This window comes from Oncorhynchus clarkii, chromosome 20 (genome assembly GCF_045791955.1).
Source record: "Oncorhynchus clarkii lewisi isolate Uvic-CL-2024 chromosome 20, UVic_Ocla_1.0, whole genome shotgun sequence".
NCBI classification, from domain to species: domain Eukaryota; kingdom Metazoa; phylum Chordata; class Actinopteri; order Salmoniformes; family Salmonidae; genus Oncorhynchus; species Oncorhynchus clarkii.
Window position 1 is genome coordinate 41,272,522 of NC_092166.1, and position 17,544 is coordinate 41,290,065.

The following is a 17,544-nucleotide window of genomic DNA, read 5'->3' on the forward strand; positions in this document are numbered from 1 at the left end:
TAAGCACTCCTGTATATCTGAAAATAATACGTTTAACAAATATGGTATTTGCTTCACCTATCCTGTCATTTCAGATCTGAGTACGAGTGCCAGTCTGACATGTTCTGTTTTACTCATATAATTAGAACGTAATAGTATCGTTCTATGCTTCTTCCCACTCCCACTCGTCTAAAAGGAGACGTCGTCACCGTCTCCATGGCATCGACAAAAAGCTGAGCAACCGTCTCCCAGGAAACAGCAATACGACCAACACGTTCCCCGTTTTTGGGACTGGCACATCATGCTGTCGCTGTGAACGTATTTTGTTTAGACAAAGTTGATTCGCCTATTTTAGGTACACTGAGGTTATATTAGCCATCAAGTTTAGCTCGAGAATGTAAGTATCCAGCGATATTGTTTGTTGCAACATGCTAGCAGTAACTGACTTTGCCAGGGAGCCTTTGCTCGAGCACGTGAATTATTTCACAAATGGGGGGGGGGGGGGGTCATAATTCCAGAATCTACAAGACCTCTCTGCCCTCTTATCCACGCAGGACGAGGATGATGAAGATGATTGTAAGGTAAGGCATTGCTAACGTTCATCATTGAGATAAGCTGCTAAAACCATAGAGATCCTATTCAATTACTAGAGGGACTATGTCATAAACCATAAAAGTTCCAGAATGCGGGGAAAATAGAAGCCATTGTTGTCTGGGAGAAATCCAAAACCAGTCTAAATTAGGAATGAATGGCAGTAGGTGATGCATTTCCTGATTTTACTTATGCAGGAAAATAAAAGTAAGGCATGTGTTATATCAGAAATTGTGTAATTGACAACATTTCTATCTAATAACAACAAAAAAAAACATAATATTGTCATATCCTTATACAGTTAAATGGGTTTTATGCCATTTTTCTGTATAAATAGCATCTAAAATCTACGGAAACAGACCATACATTTCTCAATTATTGTTTTATTGGAGAACTGTGAGTGTTATTAGACTACATGATACAATATCAGTACTTGTTTCATTTACAATTTAAGTCAAATCAAAATGTATTTGTCACATGGTTAGCAGATGTTAATGCAAGTGTAGTAAAGTGCTTGTGCTTCTACTTCCAACAGTGGAGTAATATCTAACAAGTAATCTAACAATTACCCAACACCTACCTAATACACACAAATCTAAAGGGGTGAATGAGAATATGTACATGTAAGTATATGGATGAGCGATGGCCGAGCAGCATAGGCAAGGTGCAATAGATGGTATAAAATACAGTATATACATGTGATATGAGTAATGTAAGATATGTAAACATGATTAAAGTGGCATTATTTAGAGTGCATTGTATAAGTGACTAGTGATTCATTTATTAAAGTGGCCAGTGATTGGGTCTCAATGTAGGCAGCAGCCTCTCCGAGTTAGTGATTGCTGTTTAGCAGTCTGATGGCCTATCACTGATTTCAGCCAGTGTATGACTGGATTGAAGGGCATTGTTTGAATAAAATGTTGGCATATTGGCAGTTAATTTGAAACATTTATGGAATGGCTGGCTAGCTAACTAACAAACATACATTCTTCAAATTCATTGTTTTACACAGTATTTTATCACAGCACTTACAAACAATGGTTGACCAACTTACCAAAATGGCTTATATCAGGGCAATAACAACCTCTTAAGTGACAAAAAGGCACCCCATTCCTTATGGGCACTACTTTTGACTGGGACCCATAGGGCTCTGGTCAAAAGTAGTGCACTACATAGGAACTAGGGTGCCATTTTGGAGGTATACAAGACTGTGCAAAGAAGGACAGTAACGCCATCTGGAATGAGGAGGAGGTGACAGAGTGATGGCAGATTGATGACCTCACAGACAGCCGGCCACAGCCCAAGTATGTACATCCCAAATGGCATCCTATTCCCTACATAGTGCATTGCTTTTGACTAGAGCCCTATGGGGCCTGGTCAAAAGTAGTGCACTATATAGAGAATAAGGTGCCATTTGAGACATAGACAAGTTTGCAGTCGTCAAGAAAAATAAAACAACATTCAAGACAAGACAGTTACCACGTCTCACTGATCATTGTGTTTGTTGTTGGCTCGCTTGTGTACACTTTCTGTGTGTCTTTGGCAAAGGGTGGCTACTTTGAAAAATCTAATTTGATTTGTTTAACACATTTTTTGTTACTACATGATTCCATATGTGTTATTTCATAGTTGTGATGTCTTTAATGCAGGGAAACTTACATCCGTTTTACCTTATTTCCACCAGCATGTTAAATGTGCAACCAGAGGGAAAAAAACTCAAAAAATACCACCTTTATTCCACACACAGAGATGTACAAAGCACTCCCTCGCCCTCCATTTGGCAAATCTGACCATAATTATATCCTCCTGATTCCTGCTCACAAGCAAAAACTAAAGCAGGAAGCACCAGTGACTTGGTCAATAAAGAAGTGGTCAGATGAAGCAGATCATAAGCTACAGGACTGTTATCCTAGCACAGACTGGAATATGTTCTGGGATTCTTTGGATGGCATTGAGGAGTACACCACATCAGTCACTGGCTTCATCAATAAGAGCATCGTTGACGTCGTCCCCACAGTGACCAGTTGAAGTCTGAAGTTTACATACACTTAAGTTGAGTCATTAAAACTCGTTTTTCAACCACTCCATAAATGTCTTGTTAACAAACTATAGTTTTGGCAAGTCGGTTAGGACATCTACTTTGTGCATGACACAAGTAATTTTTCCAACAATTGTTTCAGATAGATTATTTCACTTATAATTCACAGTATTACAATTCAAGTGGGTCAGAAGTTTACATATACTAAGTTGACTGTGCCTTTAAACAGTTTGGAAAATTCCAGACATCATGACATCATGGCTTTAGAAGCTTCTGATAGGCTAATTGACATCATTTGAGTCAATTGGAGGTGTACCTGTGGATGTATTTCAAGGCCTACCTTCAAACTCAGTGCCTCTTCAACATCATGGGAAAATCAAAATAAATCAGCCAAGACCTCAGAACAAAAAATTGTAGACCTACACAAGTCTGGTTCATCCTTGTGAGCAATTTCCAAACGCCTGAAGGTACCACGTTCATCTGTATAAACAATAGTACGCAAGTATAAACACCATGGGACCACACAGCCGTCATACCGCTCAGGAAGGAGACGCTCTGTCTCCTAGAGATGAACGCACTTTGGTGTGAAAAGTGCAACTCAATACCAGAACAACAGCAGAGGACCTTGTGAAGATGCTGGAGGAAACAGGTACAAAAGTATCTATATCCACAGCAAAACGAGTCCTATATGGACAACCTCAAAGGCCGCTCAGCAAGGAAGAAGCCATTGCTCCAAAACCGCCATAAAAAAGCCAGACTAAGGTTTGCAACTGCACATAGAGACAAAGATCGTACCTTTTGGAGAGATGTCCTCTGGTCTGATGAAACAAAAATACAACTGTTTGGCCATAATTGGAGGAAAAAAGGGGAGGCTTGCAAGCTGAAGAACATCATCCCAACCGTGAAGCACGGGGGTGGCAGCATCATCTTGTGGGGGTGCTTTGCTGCAGGAGGGACTGGTGCACTTCACAAAATAGATGGCATCATGAGGACGGAAAATTATCTGGATATATTGAAGCAACATCAGTCAGGAAGTTAAAGCTTGATCGCAAATATGTCTTCCAAATGGACAATGACCCCAAGCATACTTCCAAAGTTGTGGCAAAATGGCTTAAGGACAACAAAGTCAAGGTATTGGAGTGACCATCATAAAGCCCTGACCTCAACCCTATCAAAAATGTGTGGGCAGAACTGAAAAAGCGTTTGTGAGCAAGGAGGCCTACAAACCTGACTCAGTTACACCAGCTCTGTCAGAAGGAATGGGCTGAAATTCACCCAACTTATTGTGGGAAGCTTGTGGAAGGCTACCCAAAACGTTTGACCCAAGTTAAACTATTTAAAGGCAATGCTACCAAATACTAATTGAGAGTATGTAAACTTCTGACCCACTGGGAATGTGATGAAAGAAATAAAAGCTGAAGTAATTCATTCTCTTTACTATCATTCTGACATCTCACATTCTTAAAATAAAGTGGTGATCCTAACTGACCCAAGACAGGGAATTTTTAACTTGGATTAAATGTCAGGAATTGTGAAAAACTGAGTTTAAATGTATTTGGCTAAGGTGTATGTACATACCCAAACCAGAAGCCATAGATTACAGGCAACATCCACACGAAGCTATAGGGTAGAGTTGTTGCTTTCAAGGAGCGGGACTCTAACCCGGAAGTTTATAAGAAATCCCGCTATGCCCTCCGCCGAAACATCAAACAGGAAAAGCGTCAAAACAGGACTAAGACTGAATCGTACTACACCGGCTCCGATGCTCGTTGGATGTGGTAGGGCTTGCAAACTATTACAGACTTCAAAGGGAAGCACAGCCGCGAGCTGCCCAGTGACACAAGCCTACCAGATGAGCTAAATGACTTCTATGCTCGCTTCGAGGAAAGTAACACTGAAACATGCATCAGAGCTTCAGCTGTTACAGACGACTGTGTGATCATGCTCTCTGTAGTCGATGTGAGTAAGACCTTTCAACAGGTCAACATTCTCAAGGCTGCAGGGCCAGAAGGATTACCAGGACATGTACTCCGAGCATGCGCTGACCAACTGGCAAGTGTCTTCACTGGCATTTTCAACCTATCCCTGACTGAGTCTGTAATACCAACATATTTCAAGCAGACCATCATAGTCCCTGTGCCCAGGAACACTAAGTTAACCTCCCTAAATGACTACCGACCCATAGCACTCACGTCTGTAGCCATGAAGTGCTTTGAGAGGCTGGTCATGGCTCACATCAACACCATTATCCCAGAAACCCACTCCAATTTGCACAGATCCACAGATGATGCAATCGCTATTGCACTCAACACTGCCCTTTCACACCTGGACAAAAGGAACACCTATGTGAGAATGCTATTCATTGACTACAGCTCAGCGTTCAACACCATAGTGCCCTCAAAGCTCATCACTTAGCTAAGGACTAAACACCTCCCTCTGCAACTGGATCCAGGACTTCCTGACAGGCCGCCCCCAGGTGGTAAGTGTAGGTAACAACACATCCGCCCCACCAATACTCAACACGGGAGCCCCTCAGGGGTGCATGCTCAGTCCCCTCCTGTACTCCCTGTTCACTCATGACTGTATGGCCAGGTATGACTCCAACACCATCATCAAGTTTGCCAATGACACAACAGTGGTAGGCCTGATCACCGACAACGATGAGACAGCCTATATGGAGGAGGTCAGAGACCTGGCCGTGTGGTGCCAGGACAACAACATCTCCCTCAACTTGATCAAGACAAAGGAGATGATTGTAGACTACAGGAAAAGGAGGACCGAGCACGCCCCCATTCTCATCGATGGGGCTGAAGTGGAGCAGGTTGAGAGCTTCAAGCTCCTTGGTGTCTACATCACCAACAAACTATCATGGTCCAAACACACAAAGACAGTCGTGAAGAGGGCAGGACAAAACTGTTGAGCTAAGCTATTCCCGCTCAGGAGACTGAAAAGATTTGGCATGGGACCTCAGATCCTCGAAAGGTTGTACAGCTGCACCATCGAGAGCATCCTGACTCGTTGCATCACTGCCTGCTATGGCAACTGCTCGGCCTCCGACCGCAAGGAACGACAGAGGGTAGTGCGTACGGCCCAGTACATCACTGGGACCAAGCGTCCTGTAATCCAGGACCTCTATACCAGGCAGTGTCAGAGGAAGGCCCTAAAAATTGTCAAAGACTCCAGCCACCCTAGTCATAGAGTCTTCTCTCTGCTACCGAACGGCAATCTGTACTGGAGTGCCAAGTCTAGGTCCAAAAGGCTTCTAAACAGCTTCTACCACCAAGCCATACGACTCCTGAACAGCTAATCAAAGGGCTACCCAGACCCCTTTTTTATGCTTCTGCTACTCTCTATTTATTATCTATGCATAGTCACTTAAACTCTACCTAAATGTACATATCTCAATTACCTCGACTAACCGGTGCCCCGCACCTTGATTCTGTACCGGTACCCCCTGTATATAGCCTCGCTATTGTTATTTTACTGCTGCTTTTTAATTATTTGTTACTTTTATTTTCTATTTTTTACTTATCGAACACTCATTTTTCTTAAAACTGCATTGTTGGTTAAGGGCTTGTAAATCAGCATTTCACTGTAAGGTCCACACCTGTTGTATTCAGCGCATGTGACAAATAACATTGGATTTGATTCACTATTATTCTACAATGTAGAAAATAGTCAAAATGAAGAAAAACCCTTGAATGAGTAGACGTGTCCAAACTTTTGACTAGTACTGTATATTAACTTTTTCCCCATCCTCAGGTGAAAATCCAACTGCCAGACACCAAAGCAACAGATATAGTCCTGGATAGATGTGAAGGAGAAAGTCCTTGTTCTGCAAACACCATACTTCCAAGTTGCTTGCCTGTCATCCTTCTGCAAAGAGTTCCAGGATATCAGTCCACAGCCAGAAAACTCTTTGCTACGATTTGCTGACCTCCTCTCATGCTCCTTTTTTCTTCATAAGGAGAGAAGTGTTTTATCTCTATCTACAACATCTGTCATCTCAGCCATGACTGAAAATCCCCTCTTTTCCTCTCCCTTTGTCCAGATGAGCATCGGTGGTCCGAGGTGCAGGCTTCAAACCTGTAGCTGCTTATCGGCAGAGTGGTTCAATTCCACCTTTCGGGCGTAAATTCTAAGCGCTCAAATGTATAGACTTTGATCCCCTTATAATATTCATAGGAATTCGCTAATAGATGTTCTAGGCTAAAACAACAAAATCATTTGTAATAGTGCTCATGGAAATAAATAGCTACACTTGTTGAAACTACACATCTGCTCTTGTTGTTTCGTTTGAAAGTTTTGGGCTCCTGAGTGGCGCAGCGGTCTAAGGCACTGTATCTCAGTGCTAGAGGTATCACTACAGACCCTGGTTTGATTCCAGGCGGTATCACAACTGACCGTTATTGGGCGGCGCACAATTGGCCCAGCGTGGTCCGGGTTAGGGTTTGGCGGGGTTAGCCGTCATTGTAAATAACAATTAGTTCTTTACCGACTTGCCTGGTTAAATAAAAATACAAAATGTTCTGTCTGACTCTGTTTGACACAAACTGTCTCTCTCTTTTCCCCTCCCAACTTATTAAATCCTTACTTCTCTCTCGACAGTAAACTGGGCCTACAACTTCCGCACCCAGTACAAAGTCAGACGGGAAAAGCCCAGTTCTACAGTGAAAGACAGGGGCCGGAGGTCAATCTACCTATGAACCGCTTCATGGATCAAAGCAACCTGCAATGAATGACATTGCAAGTTAGGGTGAAATACCCAATATTATACAAACTGCACTACCACATTTTTTCTGCATTTCCAACAAAGGACTTTGCGCCTGTGCTTGGCCTAAATATGCAGGCTTTTGTTACCAATGCATGTAACAGGCTTGAGTTGAGAGGAGTAGGTAGGAATGTGCACAGGTGAGTGCAGAGCTTCCATCTTCTGTTATGAAGCAGAAAAGATGGGTATTGTCATTACTGCCACTATGGATTAGAGTTCCATGGTTTTCATTATAAAGTCTTGACTCTGTTAATGGAATATATTTGCTCTGTTACATGGAATATTGTTTGCATTTCAAGAAATACAATTATTCAACCTGTGTTACACGAGTGTATTTGTGGTTTGTTCTCATTGTGCTACATTTAGCAACACCCTCTTTGCTATAGCTTACCATTATTGTTTGTTATTATTCAATATTGTTTTATTATAAGGTAGTTGTGGCCGTGGGCTGTGTTGATCAATTATTATGAGGGAGTAAGTACATGGTCCGACAGAGTCGCAGTAGCGAACTCGTGATCATGTGACGCATACGTTACTTTCCCGGCACAATCCCAGACGCAACCGCTCCATATCATCGCTTTACACAGTCCTATTACCCCCACGCCTTGCTTTCGGTATGGCGGACGGAGAGAGGTCCCCGCTACTGGCAGATCTCGGAGATGGTGGTCTTGGGGGTGGTAACGGCGGAGTGTCACCTGGATCGGCTCCTTATGGTTTACCAAATAAGCCACAAAGTGAGTATACATGCCATGGATGTTCTCCAACCTAGCCAAGGCAGTCGACTGGTTAGCTAGCTGACAACTCATCGGTTCCTATGATTTCCAGATAGCCAGAGCCCAAGTTGCTGTCTAGCTAGGAACATGAACAGCGCGTATTTGGTAAAAAAAAACATAGTAACGACGATGTTGTGTCTGCACTGATTTATCTGGGGAATATATTGTGGTTGCTAGCCAGCTAGCGGTTGACGCAAGCATGCCGGTTAGTTAACTTAGTTGGCTGGCAATATTTCTCTATAACCTTAAAGCGTTTTATGCATTTATCGTTTAGGCATCATAGTTAAACGGATGTAACTAACAAAACACTTATGTTGAGTTGTGTGCATTGAGCTAGCTAGCTAGTTGTCTGCTGCAAGATTTCTAACTAGCTAGCCTCGCTATAATCCATTTCTCAATACAGAATATGCAAGTTACCATATCCTGATGATCCACGTGTTATGTTATAGTGGCCTGTAGAAATAAAACATGTCAGTAATATTTGTATCACCATTTGAAGATATACCGCCAGTATGTTCACGCTAACTAGCTAGTGTGCTAATCTCGTTTGAGGCGTGTACCGAAGCACCTGATTTGATTGGCACCGCTTTGGGCCATTCAATAAGCTTATAATTACTGCAAGATAAGACGTCGACCAATTACTGTTGTCTGGGGAGGGGCTACTGTATCTACGGAAATAGAACAGTGGCATGAGTTGCAGTAACACAGGTGTTTGTTCACATCATAATACTTTAAATTCTTTGTTTTTGAAATATTACAATGGTAATTGCATATTTCCGCGATAATAGTACTACACACACACACACAGATAAGCCCCTGCAGTCCTTTTATAAAGCTCCTTTTTTGTTGGAACTCAAGACTCAAATCTCAATCTTGTTAATCCTCATTTAAAAGGTAAAAAACGGAATAGTACTTTCCGTGTAACCCTTTCATGGTTCAGTGCACTACTTACTCTATCTGTATTCTGTCAGTCAATCTGCAAATCTGTGGTTCTAAAACACCAGATATATGCAATAAAAACAATGTTATCAAAAACAAAAGGGCTGATAAAAAAAAAGCATTTAAAAATAACTATGTACAAATGTATAGGGAGCTCTGTGCTTAGGGTGCCATGGCAACTAGCAACGAAATTAGGGCTTTATTGAAGAATGTTTTACTTGCGATGACTAATATGTGGTTGTCTTTCCTACCTTAGTTGCATGCACTGATTGTAAATCACTCTGAATAAGAGTGTCTGCTAAATGATCAAAACGTTCATGTTCACCCCCCCCCCCCCCCCCCCCCTCTGTTTCAGGCTTTCCTCCCTTCCCCAGCCCCACCCAGCCCTCAGTGCTTATGGGGGAGGACCCTCCTCCGTACTCCCCTCTCACCTCCCCAGAGAGTGGCAGCGTGCCAGGCATCAGCTGTAGAGTGTGTCAGAGCCTCATCAGCGTGGAGGGGAAGATCCACCAGCATGTGGTCAAGTGTGGGGTCTGCAACGAGGCTACGGTGGGTGACACATATCTATCTGTAGTGTCATCACATCTATAGACATAGTCATACAAGTTGTATACAGTGGGCAGGCTGGGTGGGTGACCTACCACATAAACCTGCATGTCAGGGTTAATTCCATTTCAATTCAGGAAGTAATCTGACATTGGAATTTCCCTCATTGCTTCTCTGAACTTGAATGTGGAATTTCAGTTTACTTCCTGAATTGACCCTAGGTTTAAGATAAAAGGTTAGGACAAGTTATAATTCCATGTGGAAGCTTTTTGAAAATAAACAGATTCATGGGACCAGCGCCGTTGCCAACGGATTTATTTGAAATGGAATTGAACTTGTTAACCATTCCGTGTCCCTCTCCTTTTGTCTCTGTCTCCCTCTGTAGCCCATCAAGAATGCGCCTGCAGGGAAGAAGTATGTCCGCTGCCCCTGTAACTGTCTGCTCATCTGCAAAGTCACCTCCCAGAGGATCGCCTGTCCCCGGCCCTACTGGTAAGGGGGAGGGAAGAGGGTTAAGTGAGAAGGAGTGTGTGGAAGAGAGACTGGATGCATCCCAATTGGCACCATATTTACTATTTAAAGCACTACTTTTGGCTAGATGGGCCCTGGTTATAGTGGACTATATAGGGAATTAAGTAATGCACTATAAGGAAATAGGCTGTCATTTGGGATGTAGCCACATAATCAAAGAGGGAGGAAGACAGACAACAACGGTTATATGAGAAATGATTCCGTCCCTTCAAAAAACAACATTACCTGGCAGCAGCAGATGCAACTTCAGTCAAGGCAACAGTGTCTCAGGGCGCATATATGTGCATATATGCGCCCTGAGACACTGTTGCCTTGACTGAAGTTGCATCTGCTGCTGCCAGGTAATGTTGTTTTTTGAAGGGACGGAATCATTTCTCATATAACCGTTGTTGTCTGTCTTCCTCCCTCTTTGATTATGTGGCTACATCCCAAATGACAGCCTATTTCCTTATAGTGTATTACTTAATTCCATATATATATATATATATATATATTCCAACTTCTACTGTATACAGTTGAAGTTGGAAGTTTACATACACCTTAACCAAATACATTTACACTCAGTTTTTCACAATTCCTGACATTTAATCCAGGTAAAAATTCCCTGTTTTAGGTCAGTTAGGATCACCACTTTATTTTAAAAATGTGAAATTTCAGAATAAGAAAGAGGGGATTTATTTAAGCTTTTATTTCTTTCATCACATTCCCAGTGGGTCAGAAGTTTACATACACTCAATTAGTATTTGGTAGTATTGCCTTTTAAATTGTTTAACTTGGGTCAAACATTTCGGGTAGCCTTCCACAAGCTTTCCACAATAAGTTGGGTGAATTTTGGCCCATTCCTCCTGATAGAGCTGGTGTAACTGAGTCAGGTTTGTAGGCCTCCTTGCTCGCACATGCTTTTTCACTTATGCCCACACATTTTCTATGGGATTGAGGTCAGGGCTTTGTGATGGCCACTCCAATACCTTGACTTTGTTATCCTTAAGCCATTTTGCCACAACTTTGAAGTATGCTTGGGGTCATTGTCCATTTGGAAGACCCATTTGCGACCAAGCTTTAGCTTCCTGACTGATGTCTTGAGATGTTGCTTCAATATATCCACAATTTTCCATCCTTATGATGCTATTTTGTGAAGTGCACCAGTCCCTCCTCCAGCAAAGCAACCCCACAACATGATGCTGCCACCCCTGTGCTTCACGGTTGGGATGGTGTTCTTCGGCTTGCAAGCCTCCCCCTTTTTCCTCCAAACATAATGATGATAATTATGGCCAAACAGTTCTATTTGTTTCACCAGACCAGAGGATATTTCTCCAAGAAGTACAATCTTTGTCCCCATGTGCAGTTGCAAACCATCCTCTGTCTTTTTTATGGTGGTTTTGGAGCAGTGGCTTCTTCCTTCCTGAGCAGTCTTTCAGGTTATGTCGATATAGGACTTGTTTTACTGTGGATATAGATACTTTTGTACCTGTTTCCTCCAGCATCTTCACAAGGTCCTTTGCTGTTGTTCTGGGACTGATTTGCACTTTTAACACCAAAGGACGTTCATCTCTAGGAGACAGAATGCCTCTCCTTCCTGAGCGGTATGACGGCTGAGTGGTCCCATGGTGTTTACACTTGCGTACTATTGTTTGTACAGATGAACGTGGTACCTTCAAGCGTTTGGAAATTGCTCCCAAGGATGAACTAGACTTGTGGAGGTCTACAATTGATTTATATTTTTTTCTGAGGTCTTGGCTGATTTCTTTATATTTTCCCATGATGTCAAGCAAAGCACTGAGTTTGAAGGTAGGCCTTGAAAAACATCCACAGGTACACCTCCAATTGACACAAATGATGTCAATTAGCCTATCAGAAGCTTCTAAAGCCATTACATAATTTTCTGGAATTTTCCCCTTAGTGGGTGCAAACTTCTCAGCCATTGTGATACAGTGAAATCTGTCGGTAAACAATTGTGGGAAAAATGACTTGTGTCATGCACAAAGTAGATGTCCTAACCGACTTGCCAAAACAATAGTTTAACATTAAATTTGTGGAGTTGTTGAAAAACGAGTTTAAATGACTCCAACCTAAGTGTATGTAGACTTCAACTGTACAAGTAATGATTACTGTGAACTAGGACTATGTAGGACATGAATTACAACAGGTACCCCAATGTGTATTCCTGTGTAACTAAGTTGTCAAGATATATAACTTTCAAACTACAGAAATAATGCCTGTATGATGCATTTTTTTAATGCTGCGATGTGCATCAAATGAGGCTCGTACCAGCTGTCTTTTTCTATTTTGAAAGTTATATCTTGTAAACTGGATTGTTGACATGCAAAACATTTTGGGACTATATCAATAATGGACTTTTATGAAACAAATACCAAAAGATAGTTTCTGGGTGGAGTTTTCCTTTAAGGGCTGCATTAGGCTAACCCAGATAGCCTAATGCAGATAAGTTAGGTGACTTGTATGGAACTTACGCTCGGTAGCATTTAAACCTAGCTAAGAATACTGACTTGTAGACTGAACAGTGAGTTGTGGTTGCTGTTTTGCCATCCTGGCACTGATTCTGCTGATAGCAGCTATTTCGAATAAGGGTCTACTTGTGCTGTGAGGTTGTTTTCCCTTCTAAACATGAATGCACTAACTGTGACTCTGGAAAAGAGCGTCTGCTAAAATGACTTAAATGTAAACATTGTAGTTGACAGGTATGGTTACGCTCTGTTGCATTTAAATCTAGGAATACTGGCTTGTAGACTGATCAGTGAGCTATGTGGTCGTCTTCCCCCAGTAAGAGGATAATAAACCTGGGTCCGGTTCACCCTGGTCCAGCCAGCCCTGACCCCCAGCCGGCCGGAGCTCGGGTCTCCTGTGGACACTGCAGCAATACTTTCTTGGTACGACCCTTCCCTCACCACTCTCACAGCCATCATATACAGTAGGCTGCATCCCAAATATAACCATATTCCCACCAAAAGGGCACCAGGGCCCAAATGTTTGATTGTGTCTATAGGTAAATGAGGTGTGTGTGTGTGGTTAAGATTGGGAAACATTGTCCAGTTTAAGGCTTATTGGGTGATTAGGTAATCAAATAAGTGTAAATTCTTTCCAGATTCCAATTAAAATAAGGTTTGCAAATATAACCCTATTAAATCAACAAAACAAAAATACAAGTTCTCAAAGAATCAATCATTTAGTGCTATGCACACGAACACGAGTGCAACATAATCTGATTAGTATTATTTATTCTTACATGAACAACAAATACACCGGCCAGTTTATTCGCCTCCATGACAGCTGACAGCCTGAATTCTTCAGGCATGGATTCTACAAGTCCGAAACATTCCCCAGGGATGTTGGTCCAAGCTGCCGCGATGGCATCGCGCAGTTGCTGCAGATTGGACAGCGGTACACCACCGCCACCAGCCTGTACCTTTGACACCAGGCAGGATGGGGCCATGGACTGCTGCTTACACCAAATCCTGACTCTGCCATCAGCATGACGCAACAGGAACCGGGATTTGCTGGACCATTCAATGTTTTTCCACTCCTCAATTGTCCAGTGTTGGTGAATGCGTGCCCACTGGAGCCACTTCTTGTTTTTAGCTGATAGGAGTGGAACCCGGTGTGGTTGTCTGCTGCAGTAGCCCATCCGTGACAAGGATCAACGAGTTGTGCGTTCCACGATGCTGTTCTGCACACCAGTGTTGTACTGCATCGTTATGTCTGTTTATGGCCTGCCTGTTGGCTTACGCGATTCTTGCCGTTCTCCTTCGACCTCCTCAACGAGCTGCTTTCGACCACAGGACTGCCACTGACTGGATGTTTGTTTGTCGCACCATTCTCGGGAACCCATAGACACTGTTGTGAGTGAAAAGCCCAGGAGGGCGGCAGTTTCTGAGATACTGGATTCGGCGTGCCTGGCACCGACGATCATATCACGCTCAAAGTTTTGCCCATTCCAACATTCAATTGAATGTCTGTCTGTCTGCTTTATATGGCAAGCCACAGCCATGTGACTCACTGTCTGGGAGCGATCCATTTTCGTGAATAGGGTGATGTACCTAAAACTGGCCAGTGTGTCTGTACAATTAATTAAAACAAACTATTACCACATTTAAAACCACACAAGTTAATGTTACATGGTTAGATTGTGTCTTTGAATATGCAGGTAGTGTGTATGTATTCTCTTCACTGACTGTTTCCTCTCACCCTGTCCGCATCCAAAATGGTACCCTACTCCTTATTTAGTGCACTACTTTTGAGTAGAACCCATATGGCTCTGGTCAAAAGTAGTGCGCTATTTAGGCAATAAGGTGCCATTTGGGATGTATACTCTATCATATTGACATAAGTGTCTTGTAATGTGTTTCAGTGGACAGAGTTTACTGACAGGACACTCGCCAGGTGCCCACACTGCAAGAAAGTGTGAGTTTCTATCTGTCCACACAGTACCCAGTCAATAGAGGAGTCCATTTAAAAGGGATTATACAATATGCTAAAAATAATGTTCTCCAGTGGTGGCTGGTGGCAACGTTATATCGGAGGGCATGTTCATAGTTGTGGCTGGATGATTGTACCATTAGCCTGTAGCATTAGGCGACAGGATAAGCTCCTTACTAACTTGTGTGCAACCTCTCAAGTCTGAGCTGTTACTCTTACACAACCTTTTATTAGTAGGACTTGCTTCAGCAACTAACAATTTAAACCTATGAAGTTCTTTTGGACAGCCGAAGCAAGTGGGACAATTTTTCTCCAGGAAAATTACCCTTTCTATTTAATGTTTACAGTCCATTTTTCCCTCTCTTTTGCAACACCCTTCGACATGCAGCTCCTCTATTGGTCAGAGGTACCCTCGAAGGCGGAGCTTGTGGTGTTTTCTACTATGCTTGCTTTTCAGCATCTCCACTGCTGGGCTGGTGGTGAGTACACCCTTGATACTGTCCACTCTACATTACTTGACAAACCCATATCATAGATGTATCAAACATTGCCATGTCCACCGCCTTGTTAAGTGTTCTCTCTCACTCTGTTCTGTGTCTGTAGGACCCATCTCACCACTAAACACATTGCAAAAAAATAAAAATGTTACATGCTCTCCTTTTTCTTTCTCTCTCTCTCTCTCTGTAGGCTGGTACGTGGGTGAAGGCCCAGGAATATGGGGGTATCTATGCCTCCTGGGCCGTGCTGATCCTGCTGGTACTCCTTACCCTGGGCCGGGCTCTGTACTGGGCCTGCATGCGTGTTAGTGAGCCCCTACAGAACTTCACATAGACACACACACACGTGTAGGTTGAAGTTGCCCCTAGATGCTGATCTTGGGTCAGTTTCGCATTTCCCCCTTTAAATGGCTATGGTTAAGATTGTGGGATGGGAAGCTGATCTCCTAGATGTGTACCTAGGGGAAACTTCACCCCAAAGCCACACAAACAGGGGAGAGGAGATCTGCGGGGGGGGGGGGCGGCGGCTTTTAAAATAATATTTATTTAAACTGGAAATTAAAAAACTAAGTTATCCTCCTCCTTCCCTTTAGTCTGTTCAATGTGTTTCCAAACTGGATGATGAAGAACATTTACTCACTCCCGAAGGAGCAGTAGGGTGACTGCATTACTAGTTCAATTAGTTTTAACATGTTCAACTACTGTCCCTTCCCTGTTTTTAATCACTCAGGCCCTGGCATGGCTCAGTGGAAGAAAGTCTTCAATTATGACATGACCCTCGGAAAAGACTGCTACTTCGCAACACTGATTTCATGTTCTGTTTTTGGGCATTTTACATTATTTATTTGTTTTGGTAAACCCTTGAAGCATTTTAGAAAGGCAAATTAAGCTAAAATGAGGCCAGTGCAAAGTGAACGCCACCCAAGTTACCCTCCCTTGCCCGTCATGGTGCATAATCTGGGACTGTCAGTCTTTGATCCAAAGTAGCTTGGAAGCCTTAAAAGCAGTTTTTATTTAACTAGGCAAGTCAGTTAAGAACAAATTATTATTTACAAATGACGGCCTACCCCGGCCAAACTCGGATGACGCTGTGCCAATTGTGCGCCACCCTATGTGATACAGCCTGGATTCGAACCAAGGACTGTAGTGGCGCCTCTTGCACTGAGATGCAGTGCCTTAGATGCTGCGCCACTTGGGAGCCCAGTTAGAGAGCTTGAGATGAGGCTGTTCAATCTTACTGGACACACACACACACACAGAGCTAATAGCTTAGATGTAAGCTGTCAGTGTAACCCATAGATGTACACTGTACTATAGAGCCTCAAAATGATGAAAGCCCTCAGTGGTGCTGCCCATGTTAAACAGGCTTTGGGCCAAGTGTGCCCACTACCCAGCTATGGTCAAACTACAGTACATCTTTGCCTGGCTACCCATCTAACGTTTCTTCTCCACAATGAGTCGGGATTTGCTTTCCTCCCTGACCCTTTGAAAATGTGTCAACATTTTTGACTGTTCTGATTGGTCCCAGAAACCGATGAGTTGGGCCTGATATGAATCACGTCATTTTGACATCCGCACAAATGACTAGGATGGCAGGTTCAGACTGACATGTGGAACGAGCCATAGAGCAGCGGAATTAATCAAAATGAGTCCTTGATGACAGAAGCAGGCTGTGGTTGTTGTAGACCCTGTGCCTCGGCGAGGCTGTCCTTCAGGTTGGGATTACGTCCCAAATGGCACCCTATATAGAGCACTCCTTTTGTCCAGAGCCTGTATATGGCTCTGGGCAAAAGTAGTGCACTAAATGGGGAGTAGGGTACCATTTGGGATGCTGTCAGGGTGAAGAAACAGTCAGTGAAGAGAATACACTACCTGCATATTCAAACAGTCAAACTAACCCTATAACACTAACTTGTCTGTGGTTCTGATTATGGTAGTTTATATATATTTTTTTTTATTACAGATGTTAGTTTGTTTTAATTAATTGTACATATGTTGTTCATGTGAGTAATTATTACTAAGCAGATATTCTGTTGAACTCGTGCATAACACTACATGACTGATTCTTGGAGAACTGTTTTGTTGATTTAATAGGGTTATTTTTGCAACCCTTTTTAATGGAATCTGGAAAGTTGTTACTGATTTGATGACCTACTAACCCATTAAACCTCTGGACTATGTGTCAATCTTAAATCGCACACACAAACTTAATTTACATAGACAAACAGTTAACCACAATGTCCACATTAATTGCATAATTTTACACACACAGCTCTTTGAGATGGTTACCCTGCTTGACAGAACTGTTACAGTAGCAGTGAGTTATTTTAATGTTATTTATTATAATGATCATGTTTTAATCATGATATTTATGTACAATATTGATCATGTTAATGATACCAATGATCAAGAACCTGGCTGATGCGCTCTTCAGTTTGTTTACAC

The 17,544-nt window shown here is 42.7% G+C and overlaps 1 protein-coding gene and 1 non-coding gene across 4 annotated transcripts; both read left to right on the forward strand.

Moving 5' to 3' along the window:
* The first annotated feature begins 6,653 nt into the window (after positions 1 to 6,653).
* Positions 6,654 to 6,740, forward strand: trnastop-uca (transfer RNA opal suppressor (anticodon UCA)). The gene has a single exon. It is a non-coding gene; the product is annotated as a tRNA-Sec (tRNA).
* Positions 6,713 to 16,109, forward strand: LOC139376363 (type I phosphatidylinositol 4,5-bisphosphate 4-phosphatase-A). Of its 3 annotated transcripts, none has more exons than XM_071118814.1 (8): positions 6,713 to 7,519; positions 7,935 to 8,113; positions 9,447 to 9,640; positions 10,023 to 10,129; positions 12,951 to 13,056; positions 14,535 to 14,587; positions 14,991 to 15,081; positions 15,290 to 16,109. In XM_071118814.1, the coding sequence occupies exons 1-8, from the start codon at positions 7,347 to 7,349 to the stop codon at positions 15,431 to 15,433; spliced, it is 1,047 nt and encodes a 348-aa protein (XP_070974915.1). In that variant the 5' UTR covers positions 6,713 to 7,346; the 3' UTR covers positions 15,434 to 16,109. The 3 variants fall into 3 exon arrangements, with proteins under 3 accessions (XP_070974915.1, XP_070974913.1, XP_070974914.1); XM_071118812.1 differs by lacking the exon at positions 6,713 to 7,519 and having other exon boundaries at positions 7,949 to 8,113; positions 15,290 to 15,403; positions 15,830 to 16,109; XM_071118813.1 differs by lacking the exon at positions 6,713 to 7,519 and having other exon boundaries at positions 7,949 to 8,113.
* Positions 16,110 to 17,544: the final 1,435 nt, after the last annotated feature.